At 41.5% G+C, this 23,079-nt stretch overlaps 1 protein-coding gene across 1 annotated transcript; it reads left to right on the forward strand.

Moving 5' to 3' along the window:
- Positions 1–11,114: 11,114 nt before the first annotated feature.
- On the forward strand, positions 11,115–14,761 carry LOC125010075 (spindlin-Z-like). Its single transcript, XM_047588417.1, has 5 exons — positions 11,115–11,226; positions 11,816–11,857; positions 12,579–12,838; positions 13,080–13,313; positions 13,625–14,761. The coding sequence occupies exons 2-5, from the start codon at positions 11,838–11,840 to the stop codon at positions 13,828–13,830; spliced, it is 720 nt and encodes a 239-aa protein (XP_047444373.1). The 5' UTR covers positions 11,115–11,226; positions 11,816–11,837; the 3' UTR covers positions 13,831–14,761.
- Positions 14,762–23,079: the final 8,318 nt, after the last annotated feature.

Consider the following 23,079-nt stretch of genomic DNA (forward strand, 5'->3'; position numbering starts at 1 on the left):
CAAGACGATCATTTGATCGCCCAAGCAGAATCACTCAGCAGTAGTGTGGTGAAGGAGCGGAAAATTTAAACATATACTGTATGCGAGGCTGTGGGTGGTGCAGCGTGAATTCTAGCTGGATGCACTCATGCAAATGAAAATATTTCGTTTCCTGTGCTTTTTACAGCAGGGACAGATGTAACAGGTGAAATAAAAGTGAAATATTTATCTGAGAAAATTAAGAGTGTCAATCGGAGCAGACTCCAGCCGCAGCAGATCACCAAGTACAATCTTACAATGTGACATAAATGATATGTGCACAGACCATTGTGCAAATGTATCTCATTTACTTTCAACACAACAATTAAATTGAGTGTTTAAAATTTTCATGTCACACCAGTGTGTTCAGTATGTGTACGACCGCCTTAAATTTGATCAGACATAATTTAACCAGTCATCTTTGCAACTGAGGTGTGAAAAGTGATAAAAAAAATTTTAAAAAATACAGCGGCATTGATACATTTGACAGATGCCGCAAATGGGTTTTTCTCTCTGTGAACAAGATGTCAAAGAATATAGTTTGAAATTTAGGTTTGTCCACTTGAGTAGATTTAAGGGTAATGTATTTGCTCCACCAGACAAGTAAAATATTGGTTAGTCTTCACATTTTGTGCCACGCTTTGCTCTGTTTAGTTAAATAAATACCTGTTACATTCAGATAAGTGTTCACCTCGCAGGTGTTAGCATTAGCAGTTATTTCATTCTCTGTATTCTTCACTATAAACGTCAGATACTATAACGTTGTAACGTCGTTGACAGGACTCCACTTTTAGTCAACTTTCAAAAACTCAAGTGATAACTCTCAAACTTGCTTGCTAAGCACATATTTTCAATAATGGCAGCCATGAAAAAGGCCAAGATGAGTGGGCTAAATGAGTGCACAGAATGTCTGCTTCATTAATCTCGTCTTATAACCCATGTCATCGGGGCACAGCCAGGGATCTTCTGCATCGAATCTGGCCTTCATGTGATAAGTCAAAGCGGTATAAATAGGAGGTGAGTAATGGGAATGAGTGGGAGTGATCTCTGGGCACAGTGAGCTTTGAGGAAAAGTCAAACCAGTCACGATGACCCTTCCAGTGTGATGTGGATGATGAGGTTCCCACTGACTCTGGACTAACATGGCGAGAGATGCAATTTCCAAACTGAGAACATCGAGTGGGCGCGTGAGCCTGGCTTACTGTGGTCAACATGACAGGTCACAGCTGAGGTCATAAAAAGATCCCACCTGGTACCAAACTAAATATCCTGATTTTTTTGTTTGTTTGTTTGTTTGTTTGTTTCTGTGATTGAAACATGTACATATATACTTCTGTACTTCAAATTTGGGACATCATCTTCCTGAGCAAGAGTCAGAACAATTAAAATGAAAAATTACCACAAAAATGACCATGACTGCTTGTTAGCATCCTGGAGTCTTAGCTCTATAGGTGGCAGTGTATCAACTAATCCACTAGTTTGGAGGAGAATTAAAATTCACATTTGTAGTTTTCTATAAAATATCAAAATACCCTTCTGGAATAGGTCTGCTATGAAACTTTCTGCTAAAAGTGTTACTATGTACAATACAACATATATTTGTGACCAAAAATAGTTAATATGCTAACACACCAAACTAAGATAATAAACACGTAGTACTGTCACCACCAAACATGGACATGTCTGTCCAGAGTCATACAGTATATTATACTTTTATTTTTTGCACTGTGACCACACCGTTGTTACTATTTGAACATGTTTTTTTTGTGTGTGTGTGATTTAGTGATTTATTCCGAAATTCCGAACATGCAAATGATACGTATATATCAGCAAATAAGCGGAAATGATAATACAAAAAAACTGACAAAAAAGATAGAAAGATACAAAGAAAAGATAGATCTTAAAAACGAAATGAAATAAAAAAAAAAGCTTACACTTACATGTCTGAGAAGGGGTGGGAAGAAGTACAGCTTATAACAACTGATGGTTTTTCTGCATGTGGACCCTGTAGAGAAGGACATCGGTAAGAGAGATAACTCATACAGGCTATGAAGTCAAGAGAGCAGAAGGTTCTTCTCATTTTTAAATATTCAGCTCATCTGATCTTTCCAATACACAAATATTTTCACGATAAAATGATCATCTAGATAAAAGTAACAAAATCTACTTCATCTGAGCTTTGGGGCAAAGACGATTCATGAGAGGCCAGTTCTGTGCAACAGGGTGAAGCTCTTTTTAGTTAATAGTCGCTCTTCCATTGTTCTCTTTTGAACAACAAATACAGACTACTGCCACCTGGTGGCCAGAAGAGTGATTTCCTTTCAAGCAGGCAGAGCACATTCAGGAATTCTTGCAGGTTTTTGGCTGTAGTCTTTGCGTCATGTAGAGGTGCAACTTTTTAGTTCAGGTGACGTGAGGCCACGTTACAGTCGCCTTCACTGCTTTCAGTTCTTTAACGTTGGTGCGTCCATATCCTTAAAACCTTAACGAATATATTTCCTTGAATAATATGAAAAACATGTTAATTGCTCCTCTAACTTTTGATGCATCTGTCACACTTGCCCATGACGTCAGTCACAGCTCTCCCAGACGAAGAACAGACTAAATGACTGAGTGGAGCACAACAGCAAATCAAGCTGGACATCAAACAAGTCCTCAAACCAAAATGTGCTGGTAATTGATACATCGCTGGCAGATGAGGAAATGGCCACTGCTGGCTTAACATTTTACACCCTTGGCACATGTGCTGTGACAGTGGAGATGTTCTCCAGAGTGGACTCTCTCCTTAATCTAATAAGATTGACATGGAAGCTCATTTCCTTTCTCTTCACCCTGTCTTCTGTCAGCCCACTGCTGCTGCTGTGACCAAACACACACACGAGTTCAGTGCACGGCCCATTGTGCGCTCACACTCTCCATTGTCTCTGCTGGCGTTAAATCTCCACCCCACCAGGCTGGAGAGTCGTGTTATCTGGGATGGCAGAATACCCAGGGCCTCTCCCTTCTCCTCTTCTCCTCAGATATCCCAGTAAGGTCTATTTCTGTCCCTGCATCTCTCTGCTTACAGCAAAGTGCCTCTGACGTCTCTGCTCTAAACAGATGAGGGCTGTCAGTGATGGGAATTCAGCAGAAGATCACACTGCAAACCAAAAGAATTTAAATAACGCCGCGCCCCTGTTTTTAATTTCACCAGATTATGTTTCCCACCTCAATCACTCTTCTGGAAGAGGAGCGATAATAGAACGGCGGATGTGTGATGATGAGTTTTCAAATGTGCTGTCCCTCTTTTCTCTAATTGAGAGTCATTATAGTGATGAGATGTTATTTTTATGTACAAAAGCAATTAAGTAATGAGACAGAGATGATTGTTGGAGGCGTGCAGGCAGCAGAGGGTGATGGAGTGTGAAAAGGGCAAAGGGGATGAGGGGTGAAGGAAGCAGAAATGAGAGGAGGGGATTATTTACAAAAATTCATCTCTGAAATTGCTGAGTCACTGGAGGGGTAAAGCTGCAGACCAGCTCTCTTTCTCCTTGTGTCTCTTCAAGCCCCACACTAAGACACACAGCTTGTCCCCACCCCACTGCAAAACGCACACTTGCGCACACACAACCCGGGAGGAAGGAGGATGAGGCACAGCTACCCTGTGGCATCGCCTCCGCTGTCGCCGAGCAGATTTATTTCAACAAACCAGATCACGTTCATTTGTTTCCGACTGAAGCAACAGATTGGAGGCCTTGCGGTCCGATGACGTGAGTCTGACATCAGATCCTGGTGCGTACCTCCATCATCATGGGTTTTGCTCTGCTGCAACTTTCAGTATGCACCAAACAAAACAAAGCAGTTTGGGGGTTTAATGCCATTTAAACAGCGGTGGCTTCTGGCTTCAGACTGCGTTTTGTGGATGATTTTAAGACGTTTCATTTGCAAGTATCCTCATTTTGTTTCTGCATTCTGAGAAAGATGCTGTAACATTTGCCCCAGTTGACTTTCCATGGGTTGTTCTACGTAGCTATAAAGCCTCTGGCTCTGTACGAATTCATTTGCACGCTCCACTTACAGGAATGCCATAGCTGGAACAGAAATTAGCGCGTGAGAATCAGTGATTGGCAAAGCTTGATAATCCTATCTATTACACTGCTCAGTGGGCAGAATGCATTTATTACAATGCAACTGATCACAACAGGCACTCTTGATGTGGACGTATCTATCTATGGATTTCTCCAAGGAGAGAGGAGAGATGCATGGAAATCAGAAGATGGCAAGTATGGATTGATATTTTTACCATTTTTAACAATAAAATAACTTATATTATAAACTGTATATAATTTAGAGATCTGCTATGATAATTTAAGGATCATAGGAGAGTTTTCTCAAGAAAAAAAAAAAAATACACCTAATCCAAAAACAGTTCTTAGACCAATGTGTTTTGTCTGACTTGGCTTTACTTTGGTGCTGAAAGGAAGCGGGCAGCGGGTGAAGCTTAAAAGTTTTAAATATTTTTTTACTGTCATTGAATGTAGCTATAGACAGTTTTACAATATTTATCTTAGTGGCGCTATAGCTACTTTGCAGAATCACTAATTAGACCCCTGCCTGCGGCTTTTCAGTCAATTTACCACGTTGAAACGCAGACAGAACGCAATGGTGAGAGAGATTACTCCAATTCACTGTTCAGCTTTGTGGACCAGTGCTCGAGAAGAGAAACTGAAGTGACAAACAAGAAGAAACACACTGACTGCTCTTCTTGTTTCCCGTGTTCATCTCATCTGAACATTTAGTTACATGAACATTTTCATAATGATCCACTTAACTGAATAAAATGTAAAACCAACAAATCAGAATTATTCAGAAAAGGCCAGTTCTGTACGATGGTTTGTAGTTCTTCCTAGCTACCTGGTTCTAGCTTTTCCGATTTACTTTATCTCATACTACCGCTTAATCCTCACTAGGGTCATGGGGGTTGCTGGAGCCTATCCCAGGTGTCATCAGGCGAGAGGCGGGGTACGCCCTGGACAGGTCACCAGTGTATCGCAGAGCTAACATATAGACGAACAACCATTCACACTCACACCTAGGGTTAATTTAGAGTCACCAATCGGCCTAACGAGCACATCTTTGGAGATGGGAGGAAACCTGAGTACCCGGAGAAAACCCACGCGAACACAGGGAGAAGCCACCCTTTCCGATTTCCTCTTCATTCATAATCAGTCATAATCTGTCAATATGACTCAATATGAATTACAGCCTCAGAATTTGCAGAAGCATTTTTTTCCTTAGCTGTTTGGGTGTTTTCTGGTGTCATGATCAATTCGTTGCCTCATTAGTTTGAAAACAAGAAGCGTACACTGACAGCCACAACATTAAAACCACTGACAGGAGAATTCTGACACAGACAAAACATGAAAAACACCACATGGTGTTGACCTGGCCTCCAAATTCACTAGAAGTATCTGTGGGATGATCCACATAGGCCCCTCCCCTCAACCCAACCCAAGACTGAAAGGCCCCCACTAACAGCATCCTGTTACCAGACACCACAGGACACCCTCAGAAAACCCATATCCATCCTCTGATGAGTCACAACTGTTCTGGAGGCAGAAGGGAGACTTACACAATATTAGGAAGGTGCTCGTAATAGTTTGGCAACACCAGGCAGCAGCAAAAAGGAATTCATAGACAGAGCAGCACCCCCTGCTAGCTGTGACAAGAAGAACACACACGAGGAGAGGAGAGGAGAGGAGAGGAGAGGAGAGGAGAGGAGAGGAGAGGAGAGGAGAGGAGAGGAGTCAGATGTGATACAGTATGACTCAGGGTTATGAAGTCAGAGTGTGTTTACGCAGAGATTAAAGGATTGAAGACCAAGGTGGATGAGGCGTGGGCAGACGGACAGAGAGTCCATAAAAGTTCAGAAGCCTGCAGCAGACACTACATCCAAATAATCTGTCGTCAGCTTCAGATGCAGTGGTGCCACTGAATGGTACTGTGATCAATATGTTCAATACAGTTTATTATCTCACTGGGAACATTTAAAGCTCAAATCATTGCTTAGCATGTGAGACTGTCCCGTAAGCAGACAGTGTCCGGTTGCGCCTCCACCGCTGCTGCTCTGTTCATCGATAACACAGTCCTGACCAAGTGTCCTTGAGCAAGACACCAAACGTTTTGCATTTATGGCAAGAAAATGGACATTCGAATCAATTTTAAAAAGCAAACCTTTTATCTGACAATGCAACATGATCTGCAGATGAATTTAAAACATTCACACTAAGTAATGGATTATATTCTGGAGGAAAATCGAGTAGGATTACATAATTGGTGTGATGTTGACATTAAAGCAGCAATAATCTGAAACGTTATATTAACAATGGATCGCATAAGTACTTGGATATGAAAGGGATGAACCCAGTGAAAATGATCCCCCTACTCTGCAGTTCCTGTATAAAGCGTCACAGTGTCTTTTGTGGCATTGCTTTGTTTTTCTGACACCTAACTTTACTGCTCCGGATCTCTGGCACTCGTTTCGCCAATGCACCAAACAGCAGAAACACCAAGTCAGCATCTACGCTGAGAGTTAGTGACTAAACACTACAGTGAGAGGAGAGGGGCTGTTCAGGTGTTTAGGGACCAAAAAGCTCTTGGGACCCCCTGAGGGAAAACTTCCACCACTAGAACTACATACCTTGAAGGGCTTTTTTTTTGCATAACCAATAACAACACTGAAGTGACGTGATAACTGCATTAAAAATCTTTTAAGGCTAACATTAAGAGCTATAGTTTGTGTAGCTAATGTTTTACGTTTACATATATTACTTACTTCTGTATGTGATTGGAGAACCATGAAGTAGGAGATACAATTGAATGAACTACATTACTCTCAGCTCCTTCAGAGCAGACACATAGAGGACAACTTTCTTTAACCGTTTCTCCAACGGTTACAGGAACTGTGAAAAAGTTCCTATGGCACCTATAGATTTTGCCAGTTGTCCAGAAACGTAGCTCCAAATAAAATAATGCTGCTCTGTAAATGCCTTATTGCGACTGTGCGTCATCGGATCGTTGTGTTGTGTTCACCGGCTGTACCCAGAATGTCAGCTGTTGCGGGTTCAGGGCTGCCTGCACAATATGCACATGACAGAGAGATGAGTTTCCACTGGCCTGAATCAGCGCTAACACTTTTAAACCACAAGATGTAACTAAGACTTGAAAAAAAAAAAAAAGAAAGCTAGTGAGCAGAAATACCTTTAATCTTCTAGTGGCAGAAGCTGGCCACAAATTAGCAAAGCGACAACGAATGCAAACCTACTGAGAATAAGTCTGACTGAATCACTGCGTCTTGAACAAGAATGTCCTTTATGTGTTTATATGCTTTATTCTTAAATTATTCTACACAGGGGCCACACAGGGATGTGAGTACACACTTGTGCATCCCTTTGTGGTTCTGATGGTGGTCCAAATTAGAGTTGCGCATAAATGAAGGCAGATGTACTCCACCTCATTCCTGAGGTCAATTAGCTGTGACAGCAAGAGCTACACAATCCTAAGAGCCAATTAATGAGAGGATTTACTTATTATCACACAGGCTGGATATAATTATGCTGAAACATTTAGTCTCATTGTTAAGCACTAGATGGCAGATGCTACGTCTAGCTCTTGAAAAAAAGACTGTTGTTATTTCAGTTTCACTTTATTCATATTTTGTGGCATAATTAATATGTTTTTTTTTATCAAAGGGAAACGGACAGAGTGTAAAAACAAATCTTCACCCTCTCTGGAGTTTGTACAGTGCTTCATAAATGTTGTAGACTCGGGTCCACATATCAAGCGTGGATGAGTTGAGGAATAGATGAGCGAAACACCTCAGGGAGACCCAGGGTGTCATCCTGACGATGCAGCACTTCATCATCACGTGTACAAAGAGATTAAATTATACACACGGAATTCAAAGGTGATTCATTCTTTCACTGGAAATGGTGAACTGGGACTTCTGGGACTTGAATTTATTAGACTGACTATAGGAAATTAAGCTATGAGCCGAAGGCAGGTGCGGCCTGCTGCGGACCTCATTCCTCACTACATGTGAACCTCTCGAGAAGAAAATATGTTTTTTCACGCTTCTTCATGGATGATATTTCTTCTGGGACATATGCGACCGAAGATACTGTTTGAAAACTGTATCAGACATGAGAGACAGTCTTGGCTCTGAAGGGAAATTAGCTTTCATCTGAACATGAAAGAAAACACAGGGGCGGTCAGCTGCCAGCTGAAAACACATGTTCTCGGGCAGTTCTCCATCCAGTGACCTTGTTGCCTCCAGAAACACTTTATATTCCAAATCGCAATATTTAAGATACTGTATTAGCATGTCCGGTCTTGATTTAGCTCCCAGGGTGTTGCTAAACTCGTTTCTATTTGCCTTTTCATCCTCAGAGAGAAAAGGGAACTACGATCCAGTTAGAAACAGAACTCAGCTCATTAAAAGCTGGAAGCAGTCATCTGCAGCCCACGTTTCATTTAGCCCCAACGCCCTTTATCACACACACACACATACACACACACACACACACACACACACACACACACACACACACACACACACACACACACACACACATTCAGCTCCAGACACGCATGAAACAGCCATGATACTCCATCCCTTTAAAGCTGCCTTAGTTCAGGTTGCATTGGGATGGTGCTAATAATAGAGATGTCTAATCAATTGAGACACACATGCTAACCTTGACGTGACTTTACAACTATGCAATCTGCCTGCAAGGCTCCACAGTAAGGTACACAACAAATTGTATGCATGGACGTGTGCCACCTGTCTAGCAAACACATAGATATGGTACCTGGAAAAATAGAGGAGTTGGAGGGAGCGGAGGATACCTCTATTTTTAGAGTCTGTATTCTCGTGGTGTCCCAGGGGAAAGGGGCTGCTCTGGGCTCCCCTTCTCTGATGGCAGCACCGGAGAAACCTGCAAGCACCAGGAGCTGTCAGTCAAGCAGACGACTCAACTTAAGAATTTATACTTCAAGGCCCTGCGACTCTACAACCTACCATATAAATCAACAAAATTTAGTGTCCGCCACTGATTAACTGAACAACTTGTCAGCCTCTTTGGAATTAAAATAAAGGGGTCCCATTTCTTCAGCATCCAGGCCTTTTCTGTTGCTGTGACAACAGCAAGGACAAGAGGAGGCAACCTTGGATGCCGGACAGCTTTGTGTCAATACAACACTGGCTTTCTCACAAACGCTGTCAGCTTTACGACGCACCGCTCTCACCTCGCAGCAGTTTTGTCTGTGGTTTGTTGATCTGAAATGCGAGATGGGATCTAAGTCTTTTAATCCAGCAAAATCATTTCATTATTAGAATAAATAAGCACAGGCTGTAACCACCCAGACCACCACTGCTGTTAATGATATAGTTTTCTTTTTTTTTGTCTCTCCTTTCAAAATTTTGTCTCTCTACAAAATTGTGGAAAAATGCAAAGGACATGACCTCAGTGTGGACAGTGGGAGTAGAAGTGATGTGATCAAGAGCATAATGATCATGAATACATGAGATAATTGCATCAACACAAACTCACACACTCATTTTTTTCTGTATGTTATTCTATATGTAATTTTTAAAAACAAATATTTCTTCTTACCATTCTGATTGACTACAAGTGTTATTATATACTATTATATTATTATATTAATATTATATCGGTAAATGGTCATTTGTATCTCTAAGTACGTGTGATTTTGTTGATAGAATGTGTAATGGGCTAAACATAAATATGTGAATACATAATTAATGTGGATTACGGATTGGCTGGTGAATACAACTGGAAGGAAGTGACGAATGACGCACTGTTTTTATCCACACATCATAGATGAGTCATGCACATACAGGTGGTTTGGCTAAAGATAAAAACAAAAAGGTTTCGACCTGAAAAAGCTTTCAGACAGGCACACAGGGGTGCTGCATCATTCCCTCTGCACACCGGTCAGTCCATCAACCGAAGAAGCGGCGCCATAGTTCTTGTGTTTAGTATGACATCTTGTGGCTGAATGAAGCATTTCAGCTCTAACAGTTGAAACTGTGTGCGCGTACACACACACACACACACACACACACACACACACACACTTGCACACGCCATCAGAATATACAACTCTAACTGATTGCACTGTCTGTTGCACACCAGCACACAAGCCAAGACACTTTATATAACTGCACACTGAGACACTTTGGATCCACACTGAGACACTTTAAATGTCTATATATCTCATGTTATTCTTATTCTATTTTTAAGATTATTTCATCTTATTTTATTTGACAAAACAATTTCCTTGTGGGGACCAGTAAAGTGATCTTTAACCTTGAATCTTGTATTCATCCCGCAATGGGGAAATTGTCATTGTTAACCGCAGCAGAGACATTCAGCATCACAGACAGTGCATATATGGGTGGACTAAAGAATAAAAATAAGAATATAGAAGATATAAAAAAACTGTATATTACAAACAAACAAGGCAATGTTCAAGTAAAAAAATATGGGAAACGAGTATGCTTATGTATATAAATATATGTATATATTCACACATCTCCATTGGCAAGGATGCAGATAGTGCAAAGCAGCAAAAAAATGTCGTTGGGAGGAATATATATATATATATATATATGGAGAGAGAGAGAGAGAGAGAGAGAGAGAATATAGACAAATAATTTACTTTAAGGATAATTACAATCATACATAATAATTTAATGCAATATCTTACATCTGTTTAGTTTTAAAATAGTGTTGTGCTTTACTTACTCTGTGGCTTTACTTACTACTTATCTGGCATTTCGTGAAGAGATGGACAGACTGGTTGAAAAGGTGGCCCGGAGAGGACAAATGATGGGTAATGTAGTTTTAGAAAAATGTTTCCATATTTTAAAAGCAAATACGTGAACAAAGTGTCAACAATATACTCTGTCAGCTACTGAAGCCATATAACTTTGTAAACGTTTCTATATCTAGCAAAAAACAAGAGAAATAATCAGCGGTAGCGTCGAGTTCTACATATTATGACTACATATCCCACAGTGCTCTGCGCAGTCAGTTCTTCCTGGTAGTTGTAGTTCGTAGGTGAGATTCGTTTCCGTGTATCTAGCCTACGTTAGGTGGAGGAATCTGCTCTGCAAAGACAAACACATGTGAAATTATTGATCAGGTAGGGCAAACAGCTTATTCCGCTGGCTCCCGCCTATTGAACTTGTCGACCATATAATAAATATGAATTAATTTATCATGGACAGCCCTTATTTTTACGTTAATCTAATAGCTGCAGTCAGGGTGTAAAATATGCGCTTACATGGCGATGCATTTCCTTTTGTTCGGCTAGCTTATGTGTTGAAATGCAGGAGCCAAATTCTCACAAATGTCACTAATTTAAAACAAACAGTGACTGAAATGGTTTCTTAGCCACACGGCTCGTCCAATTTAAGACATATTTGTCGCTTCCCATTCCCGACTACACTCGACACGTCGACGTTTGTTGAGCTAGCCTCTGTGAAGTTACACATTTACTGGATAAAAATGTAACCTGTAGTCGTAGTAGCATTGAGCTAGGTTAGTTAGCTTCAGCCACGGCTTGTCGCAGTTCATGTTGTTTACATCCGGTAATGTTGGCTTGTTTGCATGGCTGTGGCTGATAAAGCTTCGGGTCGCACATCTACTAGGAAACATGAGTTGGCTTAATGTGCCTGCTAAGAATATCGGTTTTGTTATTTATATTAACTGACCTGTCTTGTGTCTCACAGGATTGAGTGAATTTATGGAAACATGTCAAAGAAACGGGGCAGGTAGGTTCAGACTACACTTTTATGACACTCCACCTGGAGTGACACATCAGTGACAGACACTCAGCATGAGAGTTCATCATGTACACCACTGACAATTAGTGCATTTAACGACAACAGCCCTGCAATAAATCTTAGCTTCATGTAGGTTATGGTATTCAGCATTTGTTTAAAACGTCTGTTGTGGGAGCTGTTCAGTGTGTTTTCATTTTGGAGACCATGGTTTGTAGTAATGTTGTGTTGTGTTGTGTTGTACAGACATATCATTTTCACATCAGCATTTTAGTTAGTGGGTTAGGCTTAACAACAGAAACGTTGTAATGTTTAATTCAGTACAGTTTTACAGACTAAATCCTTCAAAATCCCAGAATTAACAAAAAAAAAAAAAATCATATACATATATATATATATATATATATATATAACACGATGAATGATGAGAATACGAAAGTTACTGTTTACTACCTGTTGGACTTTGAAGTGGAGGCACATTTTCCATGACAGCGCATCATTATAGCACTTAACTCTTCAATAGTCCTACCCTGTCTTCTCCAAGCATGAGTGGTAAAAAGGGAGTCCCTTTTTATTTTGTATCTGAAAGATCTCCTCCATTGAAACAAATACCCTCAAAAATATACACAATAAATAGCTTAAATTGTAGCTTACATTGCTCATCATTTGTACCAGCGTATCAGCACTAATATGGAGGTGAATCCATTTGCAGGAAGCGTAGCAGTGGGGAGCTGAGTGAGAGCTCAGCGTCGACCCTGAGCCCGGACCCTGACAACCTTCTGGGCCGCAGGATTCAGCACACCTGGAGGGAGAAGGGCAACGTGACCAAGTGGAAAGGCACCGTCCTGGAGCGCCTGACCGTCAACAGCTCCCTCTACATGGTCAAATACGACGGCTTCGATTGTGTCTATGGCATCGAGCTCTTCAAAGACAGCCGGGTATCCAACCTGCAGGTCCTGTCAGAGAAAGTTGGTGAGTGTCACAGCATCTACGTCTAATCGTGATCTTTTTGTTGTAAACAGTAAAGTGTGGAAGCGTTTATTAAAGAAGCAACTATGGACGGGCTTAATACTTTTTTGTAAAATATTCCTTAAATCTTTTCTTCTGAATTGGTTGTGACTGTTGTTATAAAAACAAATCCTTATTTCCATGGCCTTATGTAAAGCTGACATTTTAATGCCTGTATATACTGTGATTCTGCTCCTTCCCGCAGTGAACAATAAAATTAAGGTGCCTCCTGGGGCGGAGGAGCTGGTGGGTCGAGCGGTCGAACATCTGTTTGAGAAGGAGGACGGGGAGAAAAACGAGTGGCGGGGCATGGTGCTGTCACGAGCCCCCATCATGACCCACTGGTATTACATCACCTATGAGAAGGACCCCGTGCTGTATATGTACCAGCTGTGGGACGACTACAAGGACGGAGACCTGCGTGTCCTACCAGAGTCAGGTACATTAACGAGACTTAATTGTCAGAAAAACCGTCAATGTCTTTTGTTATCAGATAGTTTTGGGAATGTGGAAGGGATAAATTATAGCAATTATGTTCTTGGTTCAGTATTAGTAGAGTGTGTTCTGTTAGACAGTCTTATCTTGTCTTTATGTTATTTATTTATTTATCTTCACAGAGCTAGAGGGAACTAGATATAGCGCATCAAAGATCTGGGGCTAGTCTGAGCAAGTTTGTTGCAAACGTATAACGTTCTTTTCTTTTCTTATCTTCTCTGTTCCTGTTGCACTGGCCTTGTGTCGGTCCTCCAGAGAATAAACATCTGCTGCCAGCAGACAGGAAGCCCGGGGAGGAGCCAGAGAGCCTCGTGGGTAAACAGGTGGAGTACGTCACAGATAACGGTCTGAAGAGGACGGGCTTGGTCATCTACCAGGTCCCAGCGAAGCCCACTGTATACTACATAAAATATGATGATGACGTTCACATCCACGTTTACGATCTGGTGAAGACCACCTAGTACTGACTGTCTGCGTTCATCTTCAACTAACGGCTCATGTTTGTTCCAACCAGGCGTTACATAAAGTGTTAAAGAGTCTAACTTTTCTCCTTCGGGAGGCGATGGGCCGGAAGTCAAAAGCCCTAGGCTGTTTTTTGTTTTTTTTGTTTTTTTGTCTCTCTTTTTATTTTTATTTTTTGGCCTCCTGGGCCTCCCTTCCATTCTCGCATTACAAGAAATCCCAGCTTACGATTCAAAGTCTTAAGTTGAACTTATTGTATAACTAATAAGTCCTCTCTAGTGTAAATAAGTCAAGCCGCTTGTATAGCCCAGCAGATGAAATGGAGCTTTACATTTGTTTTGATTCACTCACACTTGTATAGTGCAACTATCAAACTCCCAGTTCCTAATTTTTGTAAGCAAGACTTCAAACTAAGAGAACTCAGCTTTCTTACCTATACCTCTGTGCGTTACTCTCATTTCACTTTTATATGCCTGTGTTATTTATTTCATCTGGAATATGTGGCTCTGCTGCTGGTATCAACTCAAAAACTCTACTGTGCTTTCTGTGTGTCCCTGAGGAGGGCTCAGTTCGTTCAATATTCATTTGATCTGATTTTGTCATCACAGTGCATAGTGAATAGGCATCAGTGAGACTTGACCGCGTCTCACATCATGGGTAGTAACATGCATTTCTGTTTCATTTCATCGCGTGAAGTTTTCTACGTTCTAATAATATATCAGAAATACTGATGTTGATGTCGAGTTGTTTCAGACGGTGTTTGTGTAACACACTATTTATGTAGTTGAAAATTGGCTACCAACATTGGTTAGTGTTTTGGACCGAGGTCCTGAATTTTTGCCAAAAAATGAATGGAATATTGTTCATTGTGACCCTGAATATGTTTTGTTCTGTAAATATAATAAGACATTTTTATGAACGTAAAACAAAGCTGCTTGAGAATTATTGTCTCGTCCAGTTATTGTTGGATGCTTTTTGTCTTCTCATTCCTGTGAATGAGTTCCATAGTGGTGGTAAAAAAAAGTACGACACATTAATTTAACACGTATTGAGACGAGGCGCATCTCTGTAAATCATAATAAATTAAGCGTTTTCTACTGAAAATCATTCCAGTGTTTCTGAAGTATCAGACCCTCAGTCTTCAGTTTTACATTTTCAGCCGTATTTTACCGCTATAGTTTCACAGCTGAGTACGTCGGAATGTTAATATTTTCAGAAATAATACAAACCCAATGTATATATCCACTTTCTAACTGAATGCAAAATATTCCTCTTTTGTCAACACGAGTCGAGAGACGCCTCTCCTTGACCTGTCAGAATTAACTGAGCACTTCAGAACAATGAATGAACTCAGATACTCCACACGCTATCAAAAATCAAAAAGAATGTGCCTTCGGTTCAAAGATACCTATTGAAAAAAAACACATCTCCATTTTTCAATTACAGTGGTTAATGACATTCAGCGCTGCTCTACGTTTGGAATAATCTGCAGACTGAAGTAAACTTATGAGCGTTGTATAGCATGAATCTAACTTTTTTTTTGTCCACTTACTGTGTGTCAAGAGACGCAGGCAAGGACGTCGCTCTACGGCTGGAACAGAATTAAAACACCTGTAGTTGCGGAGGAGCAGCTCAAAAGCAGCATCCTCGCACAAATAAATGTAAAGAACGTGAAGAGGGTAGTAGGCCTTCACACATGCAAAGGATCCAGCCGATGCAACCGAAACGAGAAGAGGCAACATGAGAGAATATGTGGACATTTAGAGGTTTGTCCCGTGTCAGAGGTGTTCATCTCTTTGGCCCGTCTTTCTTATTTAGCTTCAGCTTTTAACTACTTAGTTCCCCGTCTTCCATGTCCACAGGGAGATGTGAGCAGTTAAAAAGCTGAGACCAAGATGCTGGTATTCTACGTCTGACATGTTCTTTTTAATTTAGCATCTCAGCATCAGCAGTAAAATATAACTGAGGGAACTGTGAGTATTTTTATTTTGTCCTTCATCCGACAATTGGACACAGTGAAACTTTGACCTAGTCACTAACGACCAACTAACTGCTACAGATAACTTATACAGTATTATACAGGTGTAGGTAACCCTCCAGCGTGTTTCCCACCCCAAGCAGCAACGCTTCATCTGGGTTTACCCAGCAGTCCCAGCCTGCCGTCAACATGGTGAATGTGATGGCATGGTTTTGTGGATGGTGTTTCCTCAAGTTTTGTGTTTGCAACATTTGCCAGTTGCTCTCATTGATTGGCCCCTGAATCGCATCCTCTCAGAATTGAGATTAGTTCAACTCGGTGCCCGTCTTTCTCATGTGACCAAAGGTTGTTTCAGCAATCTGAATTTCAGTAAACTTCCCTGGTGTCTGGACACCACTTCGTTGTTAGTCTGATTAAATTTAGAGGATAACAGTGATGGTCCAAGTACCATATAGATATTACATTCTGGGCACCATTGTGTAGCAATCTAATAGATACAATGATACTCACAGAGATCCTGTACACCTACTCAATAGTTGTTGAGTTATTGTTTCTTATCTACAAAGATGCTAAAATCAAGGCTTCAAGAGGCTGTAAGAAGATAATAGAAAAAAATAAATAAATGTACAGGTGTGTGAAGTGAGTAAGACACTCCTCTCTTCTAAATTTAAAGAGCAATGAAATAAAGAAAATGAAACTATTAAGAGAATTCATTGAAATGTTTATGTACCTCAAAGCAGTAGGCATCATAAAACTGAATATTATCATAATCATTACTGGTATCTTAATAGTTATTACTATCCCATAAAGTGGGCTTTCAGAGGGCCCAGCTTCCTCCTATCTCTGACAATAAACCGATAACGGCAGCTGTTATTCATCCCCTGCTGTTTGTCTCCTGTGCATCTTACTGAAGGAAACAAAATTAATACAACGTGATTAGGAGATCGCATCATTAGTCATGACTGCACGTCCATTGTTATCGTGTTTATAATAATTCATCACCATCAACATGATATCTGAGATGACCCTGCTCAGAAATGTCTAATTACTTAATGCTGAGCTCTCGTCCGTTAATCGAGTCGTTCTGCTTCGATGATGAAAAGTCGCGTTCTCTCCCGATTCCTGATCTTTCTGACCACACATGCCGACTGCTGAGTGACTCCTCTCCCTCCCCCGGAGTCTCTCTCTCTCTCTCTCTCTCTCCGAGAAGCCAGTGCCGTGGAGATGGGTGCCAGTACAGACATCGGGGAACAGTTGGCATACCATCACGCCAGGCTGGGTGCCCAGATAGTAATGACAACGAGAGGGTGTACATGCATTACACAAGGTCTGTGCTCTTGAGAGTGCGTCTGATGCAATTCCTCACCTGTTGTGCACTTCCTTTTACACATCCATCACTATTTTCTTTCTTAGTCAAACCATCTGCCTGGGTCCTTGGCAACAGCTTTTGTTGTGCGGATAAGATGAATACACACTACTGTATCTTTGACCGTGACTTTGTGTTTTCTCCCACAGTATTTCAGAGCTTTGAGTTTTTAATTCATTCGAAACAGGACAAGTAAAAGAGCACGCTGCGCCTAGACTGCACAGCAGCTGCCTCCAAAAGGCACAGGACATGAAAAAGTCTCCAACCATTTATACTGACCTAACAATAGACTCAAACACAACTGCCTGTATGATAAATAAATGTTGTAATAAGTCATCAGTATCAAATAAATACTATTTTGCTTCTTACTTCATCTACTGTCAGTCTTGCAGGTGCTGTTCATCACCCTGATGTCATCACGTTTGTATTATGTAGATGCTTCATCCAGATGGACGTATGCATTTATGTCCTTGCTCCTTCTTCTCAACTGGCCTCAAGCAGATGGATCCTCTCCCCCCCACAATATGAATTGTGATTAGATTACGTCCTGTTAAAAGAGTTCTTTCTTTGCCACCTTAGTGCTTGCTCTGAAGGTTTCAGGCGCTCATTTCTGCAAAGTGTCTTGAGACCATTTCGACCGTTATTGGTGCTATACGAATAAAAGACATAAATGAATTCAGACCGAAAGGTATTTTATGAGCTGCAATATGGTTGCAGGAGGGAGACTTTTCTTTATGCATAACACTATTTATACATGCTGAAATATATGAAAGGTTGTTGTTCTCTGCTCTATTTTTCTCTGTGATCATTATTACAGGACCTTCCTCAAAAACCTTGAAACTTTGTCTGCATTCTTATTGGTCAATAAAGAAATGCACTAGACTCTTTTGTGTTGCTTAGCAACGGAAGCCAGTCCCTGGTTTTTAAATATGAAAAACCAGGATGCCGCCAATCTGGAGACTCACAGGGTGCAGTGTGAAGGAGACCAGACACGATGCATTTTTAATTAAAACACTTAAGGCTTTTATGAGTGAAAAGGGCAGAAAGAACTGTGTCTGGTCATGATTATTAAGACATGGCGACATGATTGATTTTTAGCCCGTTAGTGGCAGGAGAAATGAAGGAGACTCGTGGTTCAAACGTAACCAGCGTATCAGTCTCTCATCTTTGGATTTAAATCAAGCAGTTTATTTGCAGTGATTGGATTTGGTGTAAACAAAGGGAATTTCCCTCGTGCGAGCAGGGCTTGACTTTTCTGTTCCAAGCACCGTGTTTGCCACGACTAACAAAGATGGGGACTATGTTAGGTCAACCATGCAGGTATCCAGGTAACAAGAACAACAATAAGTAAATGTGGTGTGTATTCAAATTGTTATTGTCTGGAGCCTTTTTAATTATCCTCTAATAATTCCTTAAGGATATATTCGTGCTTTTCCTCTTCTACTTTTATTCAGCAATCGTAGCTGTATGGTAGATTATTACATATTATATTTTGTAATGTGGAGTGATTTGAATTCTATCTCGAGTCTTTGTTGCATGTCTGAATCAGTTAAATTTCCCTTACTATAGTGCGGTGGATGAGAGCGCAGGACCTGTATTTTCTCTGCTGTTTGAACTCTCCTCTCAGTCGTCTTTGTGACAGTAGATATCTTTTATTTGCTCAGGTCTGTTTACTGATATTGATCAAAGCCCAGACAAGGCATGGCACTGTATCCAGCCCGTATGCAGAACAAATACTCGCAGTGAAGCGTGTTACACGGGGAAAAAACACCTGCGAAAATGTGCATGAGACTATGGGACGAGCCCTGCCTGAGACTAATGGCCCCTTTAGGTCAACCTCCGAGCATCTTTTCCAGGGCTTGATGTATGAGCCCCTGCTTACTTGGATTTGGGACTCTTTCACCACCTGCATTAGACTTCAGCTGCAGGAATTCATGCATGCATTGTCACACCATTATTATGGCCTCTCCTGGTGGTCTAGGAAACCACCCCCCCTTCTTATTCACCTGCTCACTCACCACTCTGGCATATGCTGAAGAAACTACAAAAATACACTACAGTGACTGAGGCTGCCTGTTGAACACACAGGGTTTTTTTTAGGTCTCCCTTATTGATCAGTGACTTGTATTTAGTCCTCTAAGGGTTGTGTGTTCTTCGTTAAGTAGGTTTACTGACTGAGGGCCATAATCATAGATATTCGTCTGGATAGAGCATGGCTTTTTTTTTTTTTTTTTGGTGTGGGGACGGGGGATTTCTGATCCCATGTGTGATGTACAGTATTGATAATAAAAATGAGGAAATACACATTCAGGGTTTTCATTCAAGCTTTATTTCACAATATGAAATGCCAGGACTACAGTCTGTTAATTAACAAAATACATTTAGATACAAAATCACGGAAAGATGTGACGTTTAGAACACGTCTGATAATGTGTTGCTTCCCTACAGAATTTGTCGAGCAGCTTGAAACTGTGTGTGATTCAGGCCCATGAATACCTCACCTTAAAAGATTTTTTATTTGCTGTTATTAACATCCACAGTTACACTCAGAGACTGAATCCGAGCATTTTACGTGTCTTATAAAGGGCAGGTTGAATAAACGGGAAATATCATCAATAAAGCCAAAATTCAAATGTGAACATATTCCGAAGTGAAGAGCAGGTTCGAGCTGGCGTTAACTGAAGGGCGCTGCTCGTGCTGAGAGGTAGACTGGGACTTGTTGTTCTTCGATCAGCGCCACAACAAAATCACTAGTCTTCCACTCAGCACCACCAACACTTTCCCCTTGTTTGTGTCGCCTCCACAGCCTCTGCTCCCATCTGTCATAAAAGAAAAAGGAAACAGGCTCGTAACGCTGCGGGGCCTTCGGATCCTCAAGTCTGAATCACTTTGCTGGCGTTAAACAGGATATATTGATTTTGCAGCGTCACCGACACAGGCTTCTGAGTTGAAGAGGATCTCAGGATGTGCATGTGTCACAGGTGTCGCTGAGCACCGGCTAGTGGCGTGTTGATAGGTTGTGAACTTTTGATGTCGGAGATGGAAACGCTACATGCAATTCCCATCTCTGTGTTTCCTTCAAACCCATTTCTCTCTGAAGCCTGTTGACATTCCATCCTTCCTTTGTTGTTGTAATGCCAACCTTTCAGCTTCTCTCAAAAGAGGGAGACAGGAGGAGGAGGAGGAGGGGTGAGGAACACAGAAAGACAGAGAGAGAGAGGAGGAGGGGGGGGGGGGGGGGGGGGATCACAGCACAGCACTTGGAATAAGCGCTGTTCACCATATGCACTGAACAGAAACCCTAACTGAGAACCTTGAGAAAATGGAAATGTGAATGCAGACTATCAGCTCAGTGTTTTTTCCCCCTATTAGGTCCCATTTGGACTGAAGAGAAAGGAAAAAAGGAGACACATAGACTGTCCTGAATCTCCAGTATGTTTTTGAGCTGGTAGCTATGCAACAAGACTGGGAGTCAGTGGGAGAGGGGGATGGGAAGATGGGGACAGTTTAGTGAGAGGAAGGAAGCGAGGAAGGAGGGAAGAGAGGGGGGTTTGCTCCTTAAGTGCAAACTAAAGAGAAGAGGAGGCAACACTCTTTATACCGAGAGGAGACACTGGAAAGGGTTGTCAGAAATGTCCCCTGAACTCGTTTTAGTACAGTATCGATTTCAAACTAGTCGTTTGCTGTTGCTCTTGGAGACTGGCATTCAAAGCATCTGCCACTCAAAAAAAAAAAAAAAAAAAAAAACCTCCATTTAGTTTCCCAACAGCAGCTGGACAGAGCCATACAGTCGCGTTAATATGCAGCGTCAATCTGATTTAAAAAGCAAAAGAGCGAGAAGAAGCCACGAATCAACCTGTTATTTCCTCAAGATCGCAGCTTGTTTAGCCCTCGACGTGGGAGCTGTCCAGTGTCTCGGTGCTGAATGACGCCCTACTTTTTTTCCACGTCCATCTCCTCCTCAACATCTCGCCTCGATTCCGGCCCGGGAAAAAAAACATGCCACCTGTTGCTGCACCGAAGTTTTCTCTCACGAGGTTACAAAAGCCAAAAGACCTCTGATTTTTTGACTCCTATAATCTGCAGCGATCCCGCTCCTGAAGCAACAGGGTCAGTTGTCGTTATTATAATTTTTTTTTTTCTCTCAAATCACGGCCACATGACGACACGATAAACATTTTCCCTCAGGCGAGGCAGGAAGAGGAGGAAGGGGATGTCATTTCATTTCCCACAGACACACATTTTTCCCCCCTCTCTCTTCTGTGACTTAAAACCTTGTTACTTGATCTGTTTTTCAGTCCTAACGTGCAGAGAAAGAAGAGGGAAGACAGCATTTGAAGAGCAGCATTTGAAAAAAAAAAATCTTGCAAATAAGCGACACAACGCGGCATCGTTTAAGAAAGGAACCAGGATAAATGCTGTTAGTGATGCACTCACCGTTTCTCGACGGGAACAACAAGTGATGCCGACATAATGTTATGCAGCGTGTGGTGGATGAGTAGCCGCGGCTGCGCCTCTTTCCCTGTTGCTTTTTTTTTCTCGCTCTCTACAGAAATCAGCCACAATCGGAGCCCGTGCGCCCTCCCCCCAATCCTAGCTCCACGTAATGGTTATCGTGATGTTACTGGGTAAGCTGGAGGAAGATGGATCTGTGTGTTTATATACGTCTGCTGCCTGGAGAAGACAAGGAGGAGGTGGGACGATGTGGAGTGACGACTGCGAGAGGAGACCAATTGACGTGGATTTTTTTTCCAGACCTTGTTAAGGGTGCGGCCCAAACCAGCAGCTAAATTACATTATATGAAGGTTAAAGAAGCATATGAATAAAACATATGGAGGACAAGGGGTGTAATTCTGTACCGTGGAAAATACCCTTATTGCTATTTCTATTTATGGAAAAGGGCTTCTGCACAGGGTTGATAATTGTAAGTCAGTGCAATTTAATGGCCGCGTGTTAGCAGGTAATTTTAATGGATTAAAAAAAATATATATATATATATATATAATAATAAATGAAATCATGCCCTCCCCAAGAGTGCAAAGGGAACTTCACCCGAGAGCCTGCTTAGGAGAAGAGTGTAGATGTAATTGAATTAAATCTGAACTGCGAGGTCAAGATAAGACACCTAATTGATTTTCAATGGAAAGAAGAGTAAAATGTTGCATACCTAGCAGCTGCAGGGGCAACGAGAACAACAGGGGCTAATTACAGCTTCAATTGTAAGCAGCCCTGATAGGATTTTGCTGTGGGTTCACGCGAAACGGGATGCATCAAACATGCAGGGGTAAAACTAAGAAAACACTAAAAGCTTTGAGAGTAAGTGGTAAATTTGGAGGAGAAGATGTGAACAGTCTCCGCTAAATGCTGTTACAACCTGTGTGTCTCAATACTTTTCAGTCCTTTAAGAGAAGAAGCTGAGGTTAGCAAGGTGAGGGGAATCTTTTCTGTAGTTAAATGGTGTACCTCTCAGCAGAGGTCAGCTGTTGGAAACAAGCTGTAAGTTGTGATCCAAAGCAAGGTCTCAAAAAGAGTATTAGCTGCATGTATCTATAGATCCCGACACACACACCACAAACTCACCCAGAGAAAATGTGTGCTTCTGACAAAGCACAGAACTGGATCTTCTAAAGGATCTAAAAAGACATGATACTGTGACTCACTACATCTGCTTTTGGACACCGAGTTGTTGCAGCCTCATTGGGGAGCAAGATGTGATTGAAATTTGCAGTCATTTTGTATGAAACCGCGCAGTGTGGATTTAAGACTGGTATTTGTTGGAGCGTCGATGTAAAACTGAGCATTGTCACAGTCAGCTGAGGATTTGCCGGCTCCTCACTCATCCTATCTGGAAGACGAGAATGAAACACTTAAGAGGCCTTACAAAATAATTAAAGAATTTGAAT

Source organism: Mugil cephalus, chromosome 7 (genome assembly GCF_022458985.1).
Source record: "Mugil cephalus isolate CIBA_MC_2020 chromosome 7, CIBA_Mcephalus_1.1, whole genome shotgun sequence".
Lineage (NCBI taxonomy): Eukaryota > Metazoa > Chordata > Actinopteri > Mugiliformes > Mugilidae > Mugil > Mugil cephalus.

Excerpts from the sequence above, each read along its gene's own strand:
- LOC125010075 (XM_047588417.1), top strand. The coding sequence starts at position 11,838 with ATGTCAAAGAAACGGGGCAG. Across the intron at positions 12,839-13,079 it reads GGTCCTGTCAGAGAAAGTTG|TGAACAATAAAATTAAGGTG; the intron begins GTGAGTGTCACA and ends TCCTTCCCGCAG. Across the intron at positions 13,314-13,624 it reads GCGTGTCCTACCAGAGTCAG|AGAATAAACATCTGCTGCCA; the intron begins GTACATTAACGA and ends TCGGTCCTCCAG.